The sequence below is a fragment of the Heterodontus francisci genome, chromosome 1, assembly GCF_036365525.1.
Source record: "Heterodontus francisci isolate sHetFra1 chromosome 1, sHetFra1.hap1, whole genome shotgun sequence".
Classification (NCBI taxonomy): domain Eukaryota; kingdom Metazoa; phylum Chordata; class Chondrichthyes; order Heterodontiformes; family Heterodontidae; genus Heterodontus; species Heterodontus francisci.
The window spans coordinates 8,976,767-8,997,796 of record NC_090371.1 but is presented as its reverse complement, the minus strand read 5'-3'; the positions used below and the strand labels follow the sequence as shown (position 1 = coordinate 8,997,796).

The following is a 21,030-nucleotide window of genomic DNA, read 5'->3' as shown; positions in this document are numbered from 1 at the left end:
TTTATACGTGAAAAAAACCCTTATTCCCTTAACCCTCATGCACACACGCATGCATTCAAAAGGAAACGGTTAACCGGTTTCAAAAGGGAGTTTTGGGTTATAAATGTTTCTTAGGAATAGAAGGAATAATAAGAAATAATTAAGGTTCGCGTTCTGGTAGGATGTTTTCGGTATGGTGAGGTGTCCCAGAGTCGAATAGTCAGATGCCATTCGAAGTCTCTCCAGGCAAGGTTGATGAACAGTCTCTGATGGGTAAGTGTTCACAGCAATTTTAAATGCAGCGCGCACATAGGTCTTCCATCAGGTCTGTAGCAACATGTCTGCTTGGGTTTTGAAGCAGCAGTCTAGCAGCAGAAGAATTCTTCAGATTTCAGGATTTTCTGAGAACACAGGAGGAGGCAGCAGGAACCTCACTGGATGCAGAAATTCTGCAGAGACCGGAGGCAACAGGAATCTGCTACCTTTCAGATGCAGGATTCCTTTTCAAGAGATGCGAGTCTCCGTTGCAGATAGAGAGGTAGCACTTTTCTGGGTCTTTTCTCTCTTGCTACATACAGGCCAAGCAAAGATTTCAAATGCCTGCTCTTTGTCCAATTCACAGGCTTTTAAAGGGTCCAAAGTGAAAAAAGCACCTTCCTGAACATGGTCACATGTCCAGATACAGTGTCTCTCCCTTGTCACTCAAAATGCTCTGAAGAATGCCCTGCGATTTTCTTGAAACTGCTGACCTTCCTGTCCTTTTACAAGTTTAACTTCCTTTCAAAACACCCATAAGGTTCAACTCTTTGTTCTGAACTTCCTTTCAAAACATTGCTGGAATTCCAATTATTTTTGCAGGTGTCTTTCACTGAGCAACATACTTCCTTCATTTTTTTTGAAACTCATAGAACTCGAAGACTTTAGTACAAAGGTAAAACCTTTTGTGACCCAGGAAACAAAGAGTAATGGTTGACAGATGTTTTTGTGAATGGAAGGCGGTTTCCGGTGGCCTTCCTTGGGGCTCAGTGTTGGGCCCCTTGCTGTTTGTGGTATATATTAATGATTTGGACTTAAATGTGGGAGGCACGATTAGGAAATTTGCAGATGACACAAAAATTGGCTGTGTAGTTGATAGTGAGGAGGATAGCTGTAGACTCCAGAATGATATCAATAGTTTGGTTGAGTGGGCAGAGAAGTGGCAAATGGATTTCAATCCGGAGAAGAGTGAGGTAATGCATTTGGGGAGGGCGAACAAAGCAAGGGAATACACAATAAACGGGAGGATATTGAGAGGTAGAAGAAGTGAGAGACCTTGGAGTGCATGTCCACAGGTCCCTGAAGGTGGCAGGACAGGTAGTGGTGAAGAAGGCATATGGAATGCTTTCCTTTATTGGCAGAGGTATAGAATACAAAAGCAGGGAAGTAACGCTGGAACTGTCTAAAATGCTGGTTAGGCCACAGCTGGAGTAATGCGTACAGTCTGGTCACCACATTGGAAGGACATAATTGCTCTGGAGAGAGTACAGAGGAGATTTACAAGAATGTTGCCAGGGCTTGAAAATTGCAGCTATGGGGAAAGATTGGATCGGCTAGGGTTGTTTTTCTCAGAACAGAGGAGGCTGAGGGGTGATTTAATTGAGGTGTACAAAATTATGAGGGGCCTAGATAGAGTCGACAGGAAGGACCTGTTTCCCCTAGTGGAGAGGTCAATTACCAGGGGGCACAGATTTAAGGTGATTGGTAGGAGGATCGAGGAAACATGAGGAAAAACATTTTCGCCCAGACTGTGGTGGGTGTCTGGAATTCACTGCCCGGATCGGTGGTGGAGGCAGAAACCCTCAACTCATTTAAAAGGTACCTGGACCTGCTCCTGAAGTGCTGTAACCGGCAAGGCTATGGACCAGGTGCTGAAAGGTGGGATTAGATTGGGCAGCGAGGTTTTTCAGCCGACGCAGACACGATGTACTGATTGGTCTCCTTTTCTGTGCCATAACTGTTCTATGGTTCTAACTTCACTTTTTTTCCTGCTCCAATATCCCTTGATTCCCTATGAGATCAAAAATCTGTCTATCTCAGCCTTGAATATATTCAACGCTGGAGCATCTATAACCCTCTGGGGTAGAGAATTCCAAAGATTCACAACCCTCTGAGTGAAGAAATATCTTCTCATCTCATTCCTGAATGATTTGTCCCTTATCCTGAGGCTGTGCTCCTATGTTCTAGCTTCCCCAGTCAGGGGAAACAATCTCTCAGGGTAGACACTATCAAGTACCTTCAGAATCCTGTCTGTTTCAATGAGATCACCTCTCATTCTTATAAATTCCAGAGAATATAGACCCATTTTACTCAGCCTCTCATCATCGGACAACCCTGTCATCCCACGAACCAATTTAGCAAACAATCAGCAGGTCAGGCAGCATTTGTGGATAGAGAAAAGTTTCAGGTCTGTGATCTTTCATCAGAACAGGTCTGAAATGTTAACTCTGTTTCTCTCAACGCAGATGCTGCCAGACCTGCTGAGTCTTTCCAGCACTTTCTGTTTTAACTCCTCTCAACCTCCTCCAAGGAAAACAGCCCAAGCTTCCTCAATCTATCCAGGTAACTGAAGTCCCTCATCCCTGGAACCATTCTCGTAAATCTTTTCTGCACCCTCTATAATGCCTTTACATCCTTCCCAAGTTCTATTAATGAAGCCAAGGACCCTGTTTGTTTTTTTAACAGTGTACATACGCCTCCAGGTCTCCCTGAACCCACACTCCCTCTTACATTATATCATTTAGTTCATATTGTCTCCTCATTGTCCTTATCAAAATGTACTACTTCATTCTTCTCTGTGTTAAATTTCATCTGCCCACTTCCCCGGTCTATCTACGTCCTCCTGAATTCTGTTACTAACCTGCTAATTGTTTGACATTTTCGAGTTCTACAACATCTGAAAACCTTGGAATCATGTTCTGTATACAGTCAGAAACGGGGGAATTTATAATGGGGAGCAAAGAAATGGCAGACCAAATACATACTTTGGTTCTGTCTTCACAAAGGAGGACTCAAACTACCTCCCAGAAATGTTGCGGAACATAGGGTTTAGTGAGAAGGAGGAACTGTATGAAATCAGTATTAGCAGGGAAATGCTGTTTGGGAAATTGATGAGATTGAAGGCTGATAAATCCCCAGGGCCTGATAATCTACATCCCAGAGTACTTAAGGAAGTGACCCTAGAAATAGTAGATGCATTGCTGGTCATTTTTCAAAATTCTATAGACTCTGGAACAGTTCCTACAGATTGGAGGGTAGCTAATGTAACCCCACTATTTATAAAAGGAGGTAGAGAGAAAACAGGGAATTATAGACCAGTTAGCCTGGTTGGGAAAATGCTAGAGTCCATTATAAAAGATGCAATAGCAGAGCACTTGGAAAATAGTGACAGGATCGGACAAAGTCAACATGGATTTACGAAAGGGAAATCATGCTTGACAAATCTACTGGAAATTTTTGAGGGTGTAACTCGTAGAATAGATCAGGGAGAACCAGTGGATGTGGTGTATTTGGACTTTCAGAAGCTTTCATTATGGTTCCACATAAGAGATTAGCGTGCAAAATTAAAGCACATGGCATTGGGGTAAGATACTGACATGGACAGAGAACTGGTTGGCTGACAGGAAACAAAGAGTAGGAATAAAAGGGTCTTTTTCAGAGTGGCAGGCAGTGACTAGTGGGGTAGCGCAGGGATCAGTGCTAGCACCCCAGCTATTCACAATATAAATGATATAGATGAGGGAATTAAATGTAATATATCCAAGTTTTCAGATGACACAAAGCTGGGTGGGAGTGTGAGCTGTGAGGAGGATGCAGAGAAACTCCAGTGTGATTTGGACAGGTTTATTTTTTTTTATTTAGTGATACAGCACTGAAACAGGCCCTTCGGCCCACCGAGTCTGTGCCGACCATCAACCACCCATGTTATACTAATCCTACACTAATTCCATATTCCTACCACATCCCCACCTGTCCCTATATTTCCCTACCACCTACCTATACTAGGGGCAATTTATAATGGCCAATTTACCTATCAACCTGCAAGTCTTTGGCATGTGGGAGGAAACCGGAGCACCCGGAGGAAACCCACGCAGACACAGGGAGAACTTGCAAACTCCACACAGGCAGTGCCCAGAATTGAACCCAGGTCGCTGGAGCTGTGAGGCTGCGGTGCTAACCACTGCGCCACTGTGCCGCCCACTGTGAGTGGGCAAATACATGGCAGTATAATGTGGATAAATGTGAGGTTCTCCACTTTGGTGGCAAAAACAGAAAGGCAGATTATTATCTGAACGGCGATAGATTGGGAAGAGGGGAGGTACAGCAAGACCTAGGTGTCCTTGTGCACCAGTCGCTGAAAGTAAGCATGCAGTTGCAGCAGGCAGTTAAGAAGGCAAATGGTATGTTGGCCTTCATAGCGAGAGTATTCAAGTACAGGAACAAGGATGTCTTACTGCAATTATACAGGGCCTTGATGAGACCACATCTGGAGTATTGTGTGCAGTTTTGGTCTCCTTATCTGAGGAAGGATGTTCTTGCTATGGAGGGAGTGCAGCGAAGGTTTACCAGACTGATTCTTGGGATGGCAGGACTGACATATGAAGAGAGATTGGGTCAATTAGGCTTGTATTCGCTCGAGTTCAGAAGAATGAGAGGGGATCTCAGAAACCTACAAAATTCGAACAGGACTGGACAGACTAGATGCAGAAAGGATGTTCCCGATGGCGGGGGAGTCCAGGACCAGGGGTCACAGTCTAAGGATAAGGGGCAAGCCATTTAGGACTGAGCTGAGGAGAGATTTCTTCATCCAGAGAGTGGTAAATCTGTGGAATTCTCCACCATGGAAAGCAGTTGAGGCCAAATCATTAAATATATTCAAGAAAGAGTTAGATATAGTTCTTGGGGCTAAAGGGATCAAGGAATATTGGAAGAAAGCGGGAACAGGATACTGAGTTTGGACGATCAGCCATGATCGTGTTGAATGGCGGAGCAGGTTCGAAGGGCCGAATGGCCTACTCCTGCTCCTGTTTTTCTGTGTTTCTATACCAAAGTCCAACTCATTAATATATATCAAAAAGAGCATAACACCGACCCTGGTGGACACCATTGTATACTTCCCTCCAGTCTGATAAACAACTGTTCACCACTACTCGCTGCTTTTTGTTCCCGAGCCAATGTGTTATCCATGCTGCCACAGCCCAATCAAAATTCAGCTTACATTTCACATCTTTTGTTAAAGAATCAACTCCAGGCCAGGCTTTTTGGAGAAGGGGAATCCTTGAAGTGACAAGCCACACATGGCAATTCAAGGGATACATTTAATCATTTTGTGAAATACCATTTTAAAAAAATTTGTTTAAATATATTTGGAACATCGGAAATTTCAGTTACTGAGGAAAAGAATGGTGGATGAAAAATGTTCACAATGCATTAGGAGAAAACTGTGTGAACAGACTGCACGTCCCAGTGAAAGGTCTACATTGGCATTAACCGTTAAAAATGTGGACATACAAATTTATAGCCTGAAAAAGTTGATACAAAAAATGGGACAAAACATGACAACAGAAAGTTGTGATGCTGACTCGCTCTCATAATAAATGTATTTTTACGCAGTTGCTATGTGTTGTCTCTTGTAGATGATAGCGACAACGCCACCGCTGACCAGTGGCATGGAGGAGCAGGTCAGCCAAGCCAGCAGCCCTGAAAGTGGGACTCACCTGTCCATTGTGAGTAGCTTCTCACTGGGGGAGGCAATCGTCCAGAGAGCAAAGCAGGTATTACTGTGGCGAAGGGAACTGGCTGAATGTTTGAGTTGATAACAGGTACTCTCTGAATTAGTTATATCCAGACCCAGCACAGTACTCAGTTTGCACAGTGAAGTTTTCCATTTTTTTTTCCATTCACGGAATGTGGGCGTTGCTGGCTAGGCCAGCATTTATTGCCCATCCCTAATCAAATGTCCTTTAGGGAAGGAAATCTGCTGTCCTTACCTGGTCTGGCCTACACGTGACTCCAGACCCACAGCAATGTGGTTGACTTACATGCCCTCTGAAATGGCCTAGCTACAGTCATGTGGTGTAGTAACACCTACAGTGCTGTTAGGAAGGGAGTTCCAGGATTTTAACAGTGACAGTGAAGAAACGGTGATATCGTTCCAGTGGGTGTAACTTGGAGGTGGTGGTGTTCCCATTGTGCCTCCTGCTTTTGTCATTACAGGTGGTAGAGGTTGCGGGTTTGGAAGGTGCTGTCGAAGGAGCCTTGGTGAGTTGTTGCTGTGCATCTTGTAGATGGTACACACTGCTGCCACTGTGCGTTGGTGGTGGAGGGAGTGAATGTTGAATGTGGTGAATGGGGTGCCAATCAAGCAAGCTGTTTTGTTCTGGGTGGTGTCGAGAATATTGAGTGTTATTGTAGCTGCACTCATCCAGGAAAGTGGAGATATTCCATCATACTTCTGACTAATGCCTTTTATGGTGGACAGGCATTGGGGAGACAGGAGGTGGGTTACTCGCCGCAGAATTTCCAGCCTCTGTTTCCAGTTCAGTTTCTGGTAAATGGTAACCGCAAGGATGTTGATAGTGAGGGATTCAGCAATCATAATGCTGTTGATCGTCAAGGGGAGATGGTTAGATTTTCACTTGTTGGAGATGGTCTCAAGATGTCAGCTTGGTTCAGTTGGTGGCACACTTGTCTTGATAAACAGGGGGAGTCCATTCAATGAGATCATAGATGATCTGCATTTCAATCCCATCTATCCGCCTTCATTCCTTATCCCTTAATATCCTTGCCTAACAAAAAAAATCTATCAATCTCAGTTCTAAAATTTTCAATTGACCCCAACCTCATACTTGGCCAGAAGTATTAAATTCTGAGGACAGATTCCACAGACTGGGCTTGTATTCCCTTGAGTATAGAAAATTAAGGGCTGATCTAAACAAAGTGTTTAAGATGATTAAGGTATTTGATAGGGTAGATAGGAACTATTTCCTATGGTGGAGGAGTCCCGAACAAAGGGCATATCTTTCAAATTAGAGCAAAGCCATTTGGGAATGAAGTTAGGAAGCAACTTTTCACACAAAGGGTATTGTAAATCTGCACTGCACCCTCTCGAAGGCCAGTATATCCTTCCTGATATATCCTTTGCGACTCCTCAAGATTTGAAGCAGTCCATACGAACAAACAAACAGCCGTATATACGAATTAGGAGCAGGAGTAGGCCCTTTGAGCCAGCACCGTCATTCAATAGGTTCATGGCTGAACTAATTTCTCCACATTACCATACCCCCGATAACCTTTCACCCCCTTTCTTATCAAGAATCAAGAGTCCGTGTAGAAATGCAGCAAGACATGGACAATATCCAGGCTTGGGCTGAGAAGTGGCAAGTAATATTCGTGCCACACAAGTGCCAGGCAATGACCATCTGCAACAAGAGAGAATCTAACCATCTCTCCTTGACATTCAATGGCATTACAATCATTGAATCCCCTGCTATCAACATCCTTGGGGTTACTATTTACCAGAAACTGAACTGGAATAGCCATATAAATACCCTGGCTACAAGAGCATGTCAGAGGATAGGAATCCTGCGACAAGTAACTCACTTCCTGACTCCCTAAAGCCTGTCCACTATCGACAAGGCACAAGTCAGGAGTGTGATGGAATACTCTCCACTTGCCTGGATGGGTGCAGTTCTAACAACACTCAAGAAGCTCGACACCATCGAGGACAAAGCAGCCCGCTTGATTGGCACCCCATCTACAAACATTCACTCCCTCCACGAGCACCGCACAGTGGCAGCAGTGTGTACTGTTGACCCTTTTTCTCTGTAGGGTAGCAACTGATGTGACAGACAAAGATGCACTAAAACCAAAGGCTTGTATAACTTCACTTTATTAGTGCTAAAATCACTTAAAGCATACAAATGCTTACAACAGTTTTATTTAGACACAAAATAAGTACAAGTCTCACTTCTTGTACAAGATACTACCCATCAACACAGAGGTGATCAGTCTCTTGTCACGGTTGATCACTGAGCCTCCAGATTCAGGGTCCTGCCTTCGAGAGTTGTTCCCGGGTTCTCGCCGAAAATACCCTCCAGTGTTAACCCTTATATATTCTTTGAAGGCTCCTTGCTCAATCCATGACTCACATGATCTTGTTTTGCACAAATCTTCAAGCATTATCTCATCTTAGGCAAGCATTAGCCATTCAGCCACTTGGACAGAAGTCCAGACTTGTTTACAATAACCACCTCTATCTGTTCCTCTTTTATCCATTCTTGTTCAACAGTCTAGTCTAACGGTCACATATCCCTAACCACAAGCTTCGACATGTCTGTTAGCTTACTTCAGCAAGTTCTGCACTTATCTTTATCTGCCTTAGAGCATGCTGGGTATAAAGCGTTACTTGACCAACTTTTCAGAGCTTACAGTATCCCCCACCCCCCCCCCCCCCCTTTGATCCTTATAAATTTTCTAATTTATTATGGATCACGTTACTCATTCTTCTAAATCGTGCCCTTGTACAGTCAGTATTTCATTTCTAAAGGAAAAGCATACATAATGCAATGTTAAAGAAAGCACAATTTCAGCATCACTATCACATAATCACTTATGCTAACATAATACAGTCGCGATTTTGTTTTAGAGTACATTGATCATTCATTAATTCATTTTCAATGTTCACTCAAGTTATACAATTATGCTTGTGTTACATAATCAATTGTCTATCTTTTTAAAGAGCAAGTTCGAATACTGATTGCCTATAAGGTGTTCAACCTGTGTTCATACGTCCTCTCACATTCCTTAATTGATTTTTTAAGTTTCCAAATTAAGTGTGTCACATATAACACCATGATACCCAAAACCACTATCAGGACATGGGAGATAATTCTAAACCAGGGGTGTAGCTGCACATTTGACCCCCAGTTCCATAAGTCCTCCCACCAAGTAGAATCGTTTATCTCGCCAGTCTCATCTTGTAGCTTCTTCCCCTGTTGTTCCAGATTGTAGTACACTTCACCAATGGCTTTTAGCTGCTGTCTCTCTTTACCCAAATGTGTGGGAAATGGCTGAATAGTATATTCGTATTCCCAGAGGTAATGTATCAAGTCCTCCTTAATACTTTCTGTCACAGTTATTGTTTCTGTCTTCCATTTATGTGTCTACCAACTCCATCTTCCCTACTTTAGTTGGTATTTGTAGGTTGAAGCAAAACGTATGGGTTGCTCACTGGGCAAGTCCGGTTATGTCCATACTGGTATTCCTTCGCTCTGGTGGTTAAGCAATATCTCCCCTTTCCCATATAGACCACATGGGTTAGCCCTGATAATGCTTTCCTAGTCTCCATAGTGCAATTTACAGTGGCATTCAATCCACATTTTGACTCTGTTGTTTTATATATAGGATACATATAATCACCTGGCATTCGGACAATGTTGTCCCAATTATATCTTTTCCAATTTCTACAGCATAGGATAATATATCATAGTATTTTATGTAATTTTTTCCCCTTATATTTTCTACTTTGTATGATTTCATCCCTAACTTATCCATTGGAATTACAGGTATTTCCAATACTACTGCAATACTCATAGATCCTGTATTTACATACTCCTGACCTTTCCATACCTTAACAAGTTTTCTGAATTGGCACCTGTTAATTTTATCCTTTGTGTGACTTGCGAAGTCCTCCAACTGGGTGTCATTTATCTATGTAGGTAGGTGGTAGGAGAATTGAGGGAAGGTAGGGATGTGAGGGGGAAAATGGGATTTGTGTAGGGTTAGTATAAATGGGTGGTTGATGGTTGGCGCGGACTCTGTGGGCTGAAGGGCCTGTTTTGGTGCTGTATCTCTCTATGACACTATCTAAACTGGCACCTGTCCAGCATCAATTTGCCTCAGATTTTCCCAGGTTGGTTCGAACATCCATGAACCGTATGTATACAACCCTCGTGTCTTCTCAGGGCACCAGTCAGGTAGCTGGAGATCTGAGATATTCCGTATTACAGGTACCAACTCATACTGTATGTTATCATATACAATTTTATTAGTTTTTATGATCGCAAGTCCATTTCCTGGTCCTGCAGTTAAGGCAGGGCAAGGGAAATCAGCCACTTGATGTTGCTGGGTTGGTAATTCAGATGCTGGGGTAACTGTGTTGGTTGATGCTTCTTGCCCCCATATGCCCACGTTACAGAGCCAAGGGGCGTCGACATCATCTTTTGCAACACAATAGAGCCAAGAACCCCCAGTGTTGAGTGGTTTCACACAGGTTGATCAGTTACTCCAGTCTTTATCATCGCACTGCCAGACGGGGAACTTGGGGGCCCCCATCTTTGCCAACTCATCGGCCCTCCTATCTCCTTCGGGGGTCTCGGTTAAACTGTTTCACACATACATACTGTCAAAATATATAAATCAAATGGTGGGAGAAACGTGTGGTTGCGTCACCACAAAATGACCGCAGCTAGTTCTGCACCCTGCGCACTTAGACTCGCTGGTAGCTGTAAGGCAAGGTCTTTAATAGATTTTCCATGATGATCATGTACATGTAATCCAGACCCTGTCTCTCTAATCCTGTTCTCCACTGTAGAGGAACCATCAACAAAAATTATTTTAGTGCTGGTTTGATTGCTGGCACCTTCCCTTGTACAGTACCATCTACAAGATGCACTGCAGCAACGCACCAAGGCTCTTTAGACAGCACCTTCCAAACCCGCGACCTCTACCTAGAAGGACAAGGGTAGCAAATACATGGGAACACCACCACCTGCAAGTTCCCCTCCAAGCCACACACCATCCTGACTTGGAACTGTATCGCCGTTCCTTCGCTATCACTGGGTCAAAATCCTGGAAATCCCTTCCTCATAGCATTGTGGGTGTAACTACTCCTCATCGACTGCAGCAGTTCAAGAAGGCAGCTCACCACCACCTTCTCGAGGACAATTAGGGATGGGTAATAAATACTGGCCGAGCCAGTGGCACCCATGAATGAATAAAAATAAAGTGCGGAGCCCAGAACTGAACGCAGTTACTCCAGATGGAGTCTAATCATTTTTCAGCCATTTGATCAGAGCTGAAGAGCTACAGAGATCTCTTTTAGAGGGCAAAGTAGAGGGCAGCAGAAAGAGGGATCGACCTAGGCGTAGTTGAATGACGGACGTTGTAGAGCGGTTGCTGACGAGCTACAGTGGTTGTGCGAGGATGGCACAGGATAGACAAGTGTGACATACTATGACAGCAGATCTCCTGGTTGTAGTAGCTACAAGCAGCAGCAGGTCTAACCAGAGCTCTGCACAGCTGTAACAAAACTTCCATTCCAATGTATTTGAGACCTCTCAAGATAAAGGCTAATATTTCATTAGCCTTGTTAATTTTTTTTTTGGACCTGTTGACTCGCTTTAGTGATTTTCCAGCTTTCAGTCACATTAATTTCTGCAGTTATTTTCTTTAATATTAATTACGTTTATGTGTTTCTCTTACTAGAGCCTTGGTTCCCCACTATTTCTGGTGTGCGTTTTGTGTCATTTACTGTGAAGAGAGACACATTATTTGTTTAACACCTGCTGTTTCCTTATTCTGCATTATAATTTCTCCTGTGTCAGCCTCTCAAGGGACCCATATTTATGTAAGAATGTGCCCAATTTGCACCATTACTCCTTCTAAACCAATCCTACTATTTCCTTCCATCATTCTGGTTACTGTTTTCTGTGTCCTTTATTGAGCACAACTGCATTAAAGGAAACACAAGCAGTCTGTTCAGTTCAACACTAAATGTGTGGCAACTGATAGAGGTCTCTAAGATAATGAAAGGGTTTTGATAGGGTAGATGTGAAGAAAATTTTTCACTGGCGGAGTAGACCAGAACTAGGGGCTAGAAATATTTGATAGTCACCAATAAACTCAAAAGGAAATTTAGACGAAACTTCTTTACCCAGAGAGCAGTTAGAGTGTGAATGTTCTACCACGGGGAGTGGTTGAGGCGAATAGCACAGATGCATTTAAGGGGAAGCTAGATAAGCACTCAAGGGAGAAAGGAATAGAAGGATATGCTGACCGGGAGAGAGGAAGGTGGGAGGAGGTTTGTGTGGAGCATAAATGTCAACAGAGACCAGTTGGGCCACATGTCTTGTTTCTGTGCCGTGGACCCGATGCGACTGTAGTGCGAGCTGTGCTCATCAAAGTCAGTTGCTGTGCTCCCTGTTTTCTCCATAGGCCAATGAGACAGGGTCCCATCTGCAGACAGAACCGGATATTGGGGGATTGACTTCAGTGTCTGTGCCTCAGCTGCTGCTGGCTGTTGCAAAGCACCAACAGACCCTTGAGGAGTTCCCCACCATTGAGGAAGGGATGATCACCATTACTGAAGAATCGATGAGTGCCCAGAGGGACTTCGGACAGCACCAGCCCAGACAAACACTTGGTAAGTGACTCAATGATAAGAGTTATGGGCAGTGACCCATTCTCAAATCTGTTGGCCTTCCTGCTTTACGAAAGGGTTACTGCTGTGACAGAATTAGAGTTCACTCTTGCTTGAAACTATGTTTTTTGCCTACAAATTTTAAAATCGTTAAATAGCGGCGGACAATGCAGACATAGTTAAGGAGGAGGACTGTGAAAAATTGGATGGGATACACATCGAGAGGAAATATGAAACCATTTAGCATCTTTGAAAGTGGATAAATCGCTCGGCCTGGATGAAGTATATCCCAGGCTGTTAAGAGAAGCAAGGGAGGATATAGCAGAGGCTCTGACCATCATTTTCCAGTCCTCTGTGGCTACAGGCTTGGTGCTGGAGGACTGCAAATGTTGCACCCCTGTTTAAAAAGGGAGAAAGGGATAGAATGAGTAATTACACACCAGTCAGCCTAACCTCAATAGTGGGCAAATTATTGGAAAACATTCTGAGGGACAGTATTATTCGTCACTTAGGCAAAGATTAATTAAGGACAATCAGTGTGGATTTGTTACTGGAAGGTAATTTCTGACTGACTTGATTGAATTTTTTGAGGAAGTAACAAGGAGGGTCGATGAGGGAAACGTGTTTGATGTAGTCTATATGGATTTTCGCAAGGCCTTTTGATAAGGTTCCACGTGGCAGACTGGTCAGAAAAGTAAAAGCTCATGGGATCCAAGAGGAGGTGGCAAATTGGATCCAAAATTGGCTCAGTGGCAGGAAGCAAAGGATAATGGTCGCCAGGTGTTTTTGTGACTGGAGGGCTTTTTCTAGTGGGGTTCTGCAGAGCTCAGTACTGGGTTCCCTGCTATTTGAGGTACATATCAATGATTTAGACTTAAGTGTAGTGGGCATGATTAAGAAGTTTGTAGATGATACAAAAATTGGCCTTGTGGTTGAACTGAAGAAAGCTGTAGACTGCAGGAAGATATCAATGGAATAGTCAGATGGGCGGAACTGTGGCAAATGGAATTCAATCTGGAGTAGTGCAAGATAATGCACTTGGGGAGAACAAACAAGGCAAGGCAACAGATTGATCTTGAGTGCATGTCCACAGACCCCTGAAGATAAGGTGGTTAAGAAGACCTACTGGATACTTTCCTTTTTTGGCCGAGGCATAGGATATAAGAGCAGGGACATTATGCTGGAACTATATAAAAGGCTGGTTAAGCTGCAGCTGGAGTACTCTGTACGTTTCTGGCCCCCGCATCTTAGGAAAGATGTGATTGTGCGAGGACTCGAGAATTGCCAGAAATGGAGAATTTTAGCTCTGAGGAAAGATTGGAAAGGCTGGGGTTGTTTTCCTTGGAACAGAGGAGGCTGAGAGGAGATTTAATTAAGGTGTGTAGAATTATGTGAGGGGCCTCGATAGAGTGGATAGGAAAGACCTATTTCTGTTAGCAGAGAGGTCAATAGCCATGGGACATCGACTTAAAGTAATTGGTAGAAGGATTAGTGGGGAGTTGAGGAGTAATTTCTTCACCCAGAGGGTGGTGGGGGGTGTGGAACTCACTGCCTGAAAGGGTGGTAGAGGCAGAAACCGTCATTGCATTTAAAAAATGCTTAGAAATGCCCTTGAAGTGCTGGAACCTACAGGGCTACGGACCAAGAGCTGGAAAGTGGGATTAAGTTGGGTAACACTTTCTCAGCCAGCACCGACACAATGGGCTAAATGGCTTCCTGTGCAGTAAATTTATATACATCGATATGTGATGAGTGTTTTGCTACTCCAGGATCATCAGTGCAAAGGTAAGTTCCACAGCTCCTCTTCTGCCTCACCCCTAACAAGTGTGAGCAGCTCACGGAGACTCAGACTGTCTGTTCAGCTGCCTCTGCCAGATCATCTAGAAAGGTGAAAAATTGCAGGCCAATCTGGGGGAAAAGTGTTTGAGAAATTCCTCCCAGACTCTCTCCGGCAATCGAAACTAGTCCTGGAGGCCACTCTGACCCTTGAAGTTTCTTCAATGAAAAGATGCCGAGTGTGAAAGGATTACTTGAATCTGGGGTCACAAACGCCCTCAGAGGTTTTTGAACTTGTCCTCCAGTTTTTGCTGCCATATTGTATTGGGTTTAACTTTTATTTGGGATACTATATCTGTGCATAATCATTTCAGTAGAGAGTGCTGACAGGGGATTGTTGCTCTCCCAACAGAGCTGCAGGAAAGCAGGGTGTCCCCAGCTCTTCCATTCTTAGCCTCGCAGAATCAGGAGGGAAATCTTCGCAACACGTTCTCTCATCACTCTCCAATGGAGTTTGCCCCTCTGAGGTAAGGCACACGCTCCATATCTAAGTATTTATCGAAGTACCGAATCCGATTCTTCAGCAAGCAAGGCAGCAAGTTGATCAGAGTTTCAATGTCTGGGTTAAAGGGGGAAAAACTGGTTAGTTTCAGGCAACAGATCAGAATCACTCAGCACTTTGCTTCTGTAGCGAAGTGTGATGTCTGAGTGTGGTGAGAGAAGTGCGTGCTGGATGCAGCAGGATTCATGTATTAATTATATGTGGCATTGCTCATTGTAATACAGCAGATGCACTGAAGGACAGAAGCATCGAACCATTTAACACAATGTATTGTTCTGCTCAGGTGCAGGCATGTGATCAAAGTGCCGCTATGTGTCTTTCTATTTTTTCACTTTTTTTTTTCATTCACGGATGTATTTATTCCCCTATCTTATTGCCCTTAACTGAGTGACTTGCTAGGCCATGTGAGAGGGCAGTTGAGAGTTAACCACATGGTTGTGGGTCTGTAATCACATGAAGGCCTGACCAGGTAAGGATGGCAGATTCCCTTGCCTGGAGGACATTAGTGAACCAGATGGGTTTTTATGACAATCCGGTAGTTTCATGGTCCCCATTACTGAGACCAGCTTTTTATTCCTAATTTATTTAACTGAAGTTAAATTCCCCAGCTTCCATGGTGGGATTTGAACTCGGGACTCCAGAAATTCATCCAGGCCTCAGTATTAAGGCCACAAGGAATAAGTTCCATGCATTCTTGAAATCAGTGACATGCTGATTTTTTTTTTTATTCGTTCGGGGGATGTGGGCTTCGCTGGCTAGGCCAGCATTTAATGCCCATCCCTAATTGCCCTTGAGAAGGTGGTGGTGAGCTGCCTTCTTGAACCGCTGCAGTGCTTGGGGTGTAGGTACACCCATAGTGCTGTTAGGAAGGGAGTTCCAGGATTTTGACCCAGTGACAGTAAAGGAACGGCGATGTAGTTCCAAGTCAGGATGGTGTGCGACTTGGAGGGGAACTTGCAGGTGATGGTGTTCCCATGCAAATGCTACCCTTGCCCTTCTAGGTGGTAGAGGTTGCAGGTTTGGAAGGTGCTGTTGAAGGAGTCTTGGTGAGTTGCTGCAGTGCATCTTGTAGATGGTACACACTGCTGCCACTGTGTGTCGGTGGTGGAGGGAGTGAATGTTTGTAGATGGGGTGCCAATCAAGCAGGCTGCTTTGTCCTGGATGGTGTCGAGCTTCTTGAGTTTTGTTGGAGCTTCACCCATCCAGGCAAGTGGCTTGTGCCTTGTAGATGGTGGACAGGCTTTGGGGAGACAGGAGGTGAGTTACTCACCGCAGGATTCCCAGCCTCTGACCTGCTCTTGCAGCCACAGCAATTTATGTGGCTGGTCCAGTTCAGTTTCTGGTCAATGGTGATCCCCAGGATGTTGATAGTGGGGGATTCAGCGATGGTAAAGCCATTAACCATCAAGGGGAGATGGTCATGACCTGGAACTTGGGTGGTGCAAATGTTACTTGCCTTTAATAGATCCCATTAACAGTTATAAATGGGTCGTGGTTTGCATGTGTGACATATGAGGTGTGATGGGAAGATGTAGTCTAAATTTCTCCATCACGTACACTCCTGTCACATGTTAAAATGGCACACTTCAAAGTGTCACACCTCATTATTACGACTGCATCTTATTGGCTCAAAGGAAGTGGCATCTTTTAGCAAACAATATTGCTTTAAAAAAAAAATCCCTGGAGTTGATCTCGGTATGTGCCGATACAATATTAATTTGTTGCCTTAAGGGGACAGGCAAGGTTGCAAATCATTGATCGAGTATGGCCTCAAGGAGCCCTAGCGAAACTGGAGTCAATGGGAATCAGGGGGAAAACTTTCCACTGATCGGAGTCATACCCAGCACAAAGGAAGATGGTTGTAGTTGTTGAAGGTCAATCACCTCAGCTTCAGAACATCACTGCAGGAGTTCCTCAGGGTAGTGTCCTAGGCCCAACCATCTTCAGCTGTTTTTATCAATGACCTTCCTTCAATCATAAGGTCGGAAGTGGGGATGTTTGCTGATGATTGCACAATGTTAAGCACCATTCGTGACTCCTCAGATACTGAAGCAGTCCATGTCCATATGTAGCAAGACCTGGACAATAATATAAAAGCAGAATATTATGCTGGAAATCTGAAATAAAAACAAGAAATGCTGGAAATACTCAGCAGGTTTGGCAGCATCTGTGGAAAGAGAAGCAGAGTTAACGTATCAGGTCAGTGACCTTTCATCAGGACCTGGACAATATCCAGACTTGGGCTGATAAGTGGAAAGTAACATTAGTGCCACACAAATGCCAGTCAATGAGCATCTAAAAAAAAAAAGCTATTCTAATCATGGCCATGAAACCATTATCGATTGTTGGAAAAAACCCATTTGGTTCACTAATGTCCTTTAGGGAAGGAAATCTACTGTCCTTACCTTGTCTGGCCTATATGTGAGTCCAGATCTACGGCAATGTCATTGACTCTTACATGCACTCTGAAATGGCCGTGCAAGCCACTTAGTTGTATCTAACCGCTACCAAGTCAATAAAAAATAATGAAACCGGATGGACCACTCCGCATGGATCGAGGCACCGGAAACTACAACGGCAAACCCAGCCCTGTCGACCCTGCAAAGCCCTCCTTACTAACATCTGGGGGCTTGTGCCAAAGTTGGGAGAGCTGTCCCACAGACTGGGCAAGCAACAGCCTGACATAGTCATACTCACCAAATCATACCTGACAATGTCCCAGACACTGCCATCACCATCCCTGGGTATGTCCTGTCCCACCTGCAGGACAGACCCAGCAGAGTTGGCGGCACAGTGGTATACAGTAGGGAGGGAGTTGCCCTGGGAGTCCTCAACATCTCATGGCATCAGGTCAAACATGAACAAGGAAACCTCCTGCTGATTACCACCCACCGCCCTCCCTCAGCTGATGAGTCAGTACTCCTCCATGTTGAACACCACTTGGAGGAAGCACTGAGGGTGGCAAGGGCACAGAATGTACTCTGGGTAGGGGACTTCAATGTCCATTACCAAGAGTGGCTCGGTAGCACCACCGCTGACCAAGCTGGCCGAATCCTAAAGGACATAGCTGCTAGACTGGGTATGCAGCAGGTGGTGAGGGAAACAACAAGAGGGAAAAACATACGTGACCTCATCCTCACCAATCTGCCTGCTGCAGCTGCATCTGTCCATGATAGTATTGGTAGGAGTGACCACCACACAGTCCTTGTGGAGACGAAGTCCCGCCTTCACATTGAGGCTACCCTCCATCGTGTTGTGTGGCACTACCACTGTGCTAAATGGGATCGATTTCGAACAGATCTAGCAATGCAAAACTGGTCATCCATGAGGTGCTGTGGGCCATCAGCAGCAGCAGAATTGTACTCGACCACAATCTGTAACCTCGTGGCCCGGCATATCCCCCACTCTACCATTACCATCAAGCCAGGAGACCACCCCTGGTTCAATGAAGAGTGCAGGAGGGCATGCCAGGAGCAGCACCAGGCATATCTCAAAATGAGGTGTCAACCTGGTGAAACTACAACACAGGACTACTTGCATGCCAAACTGCGTAAGCAGCATGCGATAGACAGAGCTAAGCGATCCCATAACCAACGGATCAGATCTAAGCTCTGCAGTCCTGCCACATCCAGCCGTGAATGGTGGTGTAATTAAACAACTAACTGGAGGAGGTGGTTCCACAAATATCCCCATCCTTGATGATGGGCGAGTCCAGGACATCAGTGGGAAAGATAAGGCTGAAGCATTTGCAACAATCTTCAGCCAGAAGTGCCGAGTTGATGATCCATCTCGGCCTCCTCCTGAAGTCCCCAGCATCACAGATGCCAGACCTCAGCCAATTCGATTCACTTTGTGTGATGTCAGGAAACGACTGAAGGCACTGGATACTGCAAAGGAAGATAGCAACAGGAGTAGGCCATTCAGGCCCTCGAGCCTGTCCCGCCATTCAATGAGATCATAGCTGATCCGCGGCCTAACTCCATATACCTGCCTTTGGCCCATATCCCTTAATATCTTTGTTTAACAAAAATCTATCTATCTCAGATTTAAAATTAACAACTGTTCTCGCTTCAACTGCTGTTTGTGGGAGAGTGTTCCAAACCTCTACCACCCTTTGCGTGACGAAGTGCTTTCCAACATCTCTCCTGAACGGTCTGGTCCTAATTTTTAGACTATGCCCCCTAGTTTTAGAATCTCCAACCAGTGGAAATAGTTTATCTTTATCTAGCCTGTCTTTTCCTGTTAATATCTCGAAGACTTCAATCAGATCACCCCTTAACCTTCTAAATTCTAGCGAAAACAGGCCTAATTTGTGTAATCTCTCCTTGTAACTTAACCCCTGTAGTCCAGGTATCATTCTTGTAAACCTACGTTGCACTCCCTCCAAGGCCAATATATCCTTCCTAAGGTGTGGTGCCCAGAACTGCTCACAGTAACTCCAAGTGGGGTCTAACCAGGGTTTTGTACAGCTGCAGCATAACCTCTGTGTCTTTATACTGCAATCCTCTAGATATAAAGGCTAGCATTCCATTAGCCTTTTTGATTATTTTCTGCACTTGCTCGTGGCATTTTAAAGATCTGTGCACCTGAACCCCCAAGTCTCTTTGGACATCCACTGTACTTAACCTCTTCCCATTTAGAAAGTACCCTGCTCTATCCGTTTTTGGTCCAAAATGGATAGCCTCACACTTGCCCGCATTGAAATCCATCTGCCATAGTTTTGCCCACTCACCGAGTCTGTCAATATCTCTTTGCAATTTTATGCTATCATCTAGACTGTCTACAATGCCGCCTAACTTTGTATCATCAGCAAATTTGGATATATGACTTACTATGCCATCATCCAAGTCGTTAATGAGTAATGTGAATAATTGAGGCCCCAACACAGATTCCTGCGGGACACCACTAGTTACATCCTGCCAATTGGAATACTTACCCATTATCCCCACTCTCTGTCGCCTACCACTCAACCAACTTTCTAACCATGTCAATAATTTTCCCTCAACTCCATGGGCTTCTACCTTAGGGCAGCGCAGTGGTTAGCACCGCAGCTTCACAGCTCCAGCGACCCGGGTTCAATTCTGGGTACTGCCTGTGTGGAGTTTGCAAGTTCTCCCTGTGTCTGCGTGGGTTTTCTCTGGGTGCTCCGGTTTCCTCCCACAAGCCAAAAGACTTGCAGGTTGGTAGGTAAATTGGCCATTATAAATTGCCACTAGTATAGGTAGGTGGTAGGGAAATATAGGGACAGGTGGGGATGTGGTAGGAATATGGGATTAGTGTAGGATTAGTATAAATGGGTGGTTAATGGTCAGCACAGACTCGGTGGGCCGAAGGGCCTGTTTAAGTGCTGTATAAATAAATTAAAAAACTAAACTAAACTTAACAATCTCTTATGTGGGACTTTATCAAATGTCTTTTGGAAGTCCATATACATAACATCCATAGACATTCCCCTGTCCTCTACCTTAGTCACCTCTTCAAAAAATTCAATGAGATTTGTCCGGCATGACCTTCCCGTCATGAATCCATGCTGGCTGTCCCTGATTAACTGAATTTTTTCCAGGTGTTCAGTCACCCTATCCTTGATTATAGACTCCAGCAACTTGCCCACCACAGATGTCAGGCTAACTGGTCTGTAATTTCCTTGGTTCCCCCTTTCACCCTTCTTAACAAGTGGAGTGACAGGTGCAACTTTCCAATCCAGAGGGACCACTCCTGAATCTCGGGAACTCTGAAAGACTATAGTTAGGGCATCTACAATGTGCTCCCCTACTTCCTTTAACACCCTCGGATGGAAACCGTCAGGTCCTGGGGATTTCCCACTCTTTAGTTCCATTAATTTCCTTGTTACTGATGTTTTACTTACGTTAATTGTATTAAGTCCCTGTCCCCTATCGGCCATTAATTTTTATGGGACTTCCGGCAAATTATCCTCCTTTTCAACTGTAAATACTGAGGCAAAGTAATTGTTCAACATGTCTGCCATTTCCCCATTATCAATGACAATATCTCCAGTTTCAGCTTTCAGTGGGCTGTTGACCACCTGTTTTCCCTTTATGTAACGATAAAATTTCTTATTGATTTTGATGTCCCTTGCAAGTTTCCTTTCATAATCTCTTTCAGTAGCTCTTCTGCTTTGTGACCCTTTACTGGTCTTTGTATCGATCCCATTCGGCCGGATCTGTGCTGTGTTTTGCATTTTTGTAAGCCATTTCTTTTTGTTTTATGCTATCCCTAATCTCTTTAGTTGTCCTT

General features: G+C 44.4%; 1 protein-coding gene across 1 annotated transcript in view; it reads left to right on the top strand.

The window, feature by feature from the left end:
* The window catches only part of LOC137377673 (uncharacterized), a 50,603-nt gene that overhangs the window by 11,820 nt on the left and 17,753 nt on the right, over window positions 1-21,030 (top strand). The window contains exons 2-4 of the mRNA XM_068047586.1: window positions 5,652-5,789; window positions 12,232-12,439; window positions 14,625-14,739. Coding sequence (XP_067903687.1) covers window positions 5,652-5,789; window positions 12,232-12,439; window positions 14,625-14,739 — 461 coding nt within the window. The remainder of the gene's footprint in view (window positions 1-5,651; window positions 5,790-12,231; window positions 12,440-14,624; window positions 14,740-21,030) is intronic.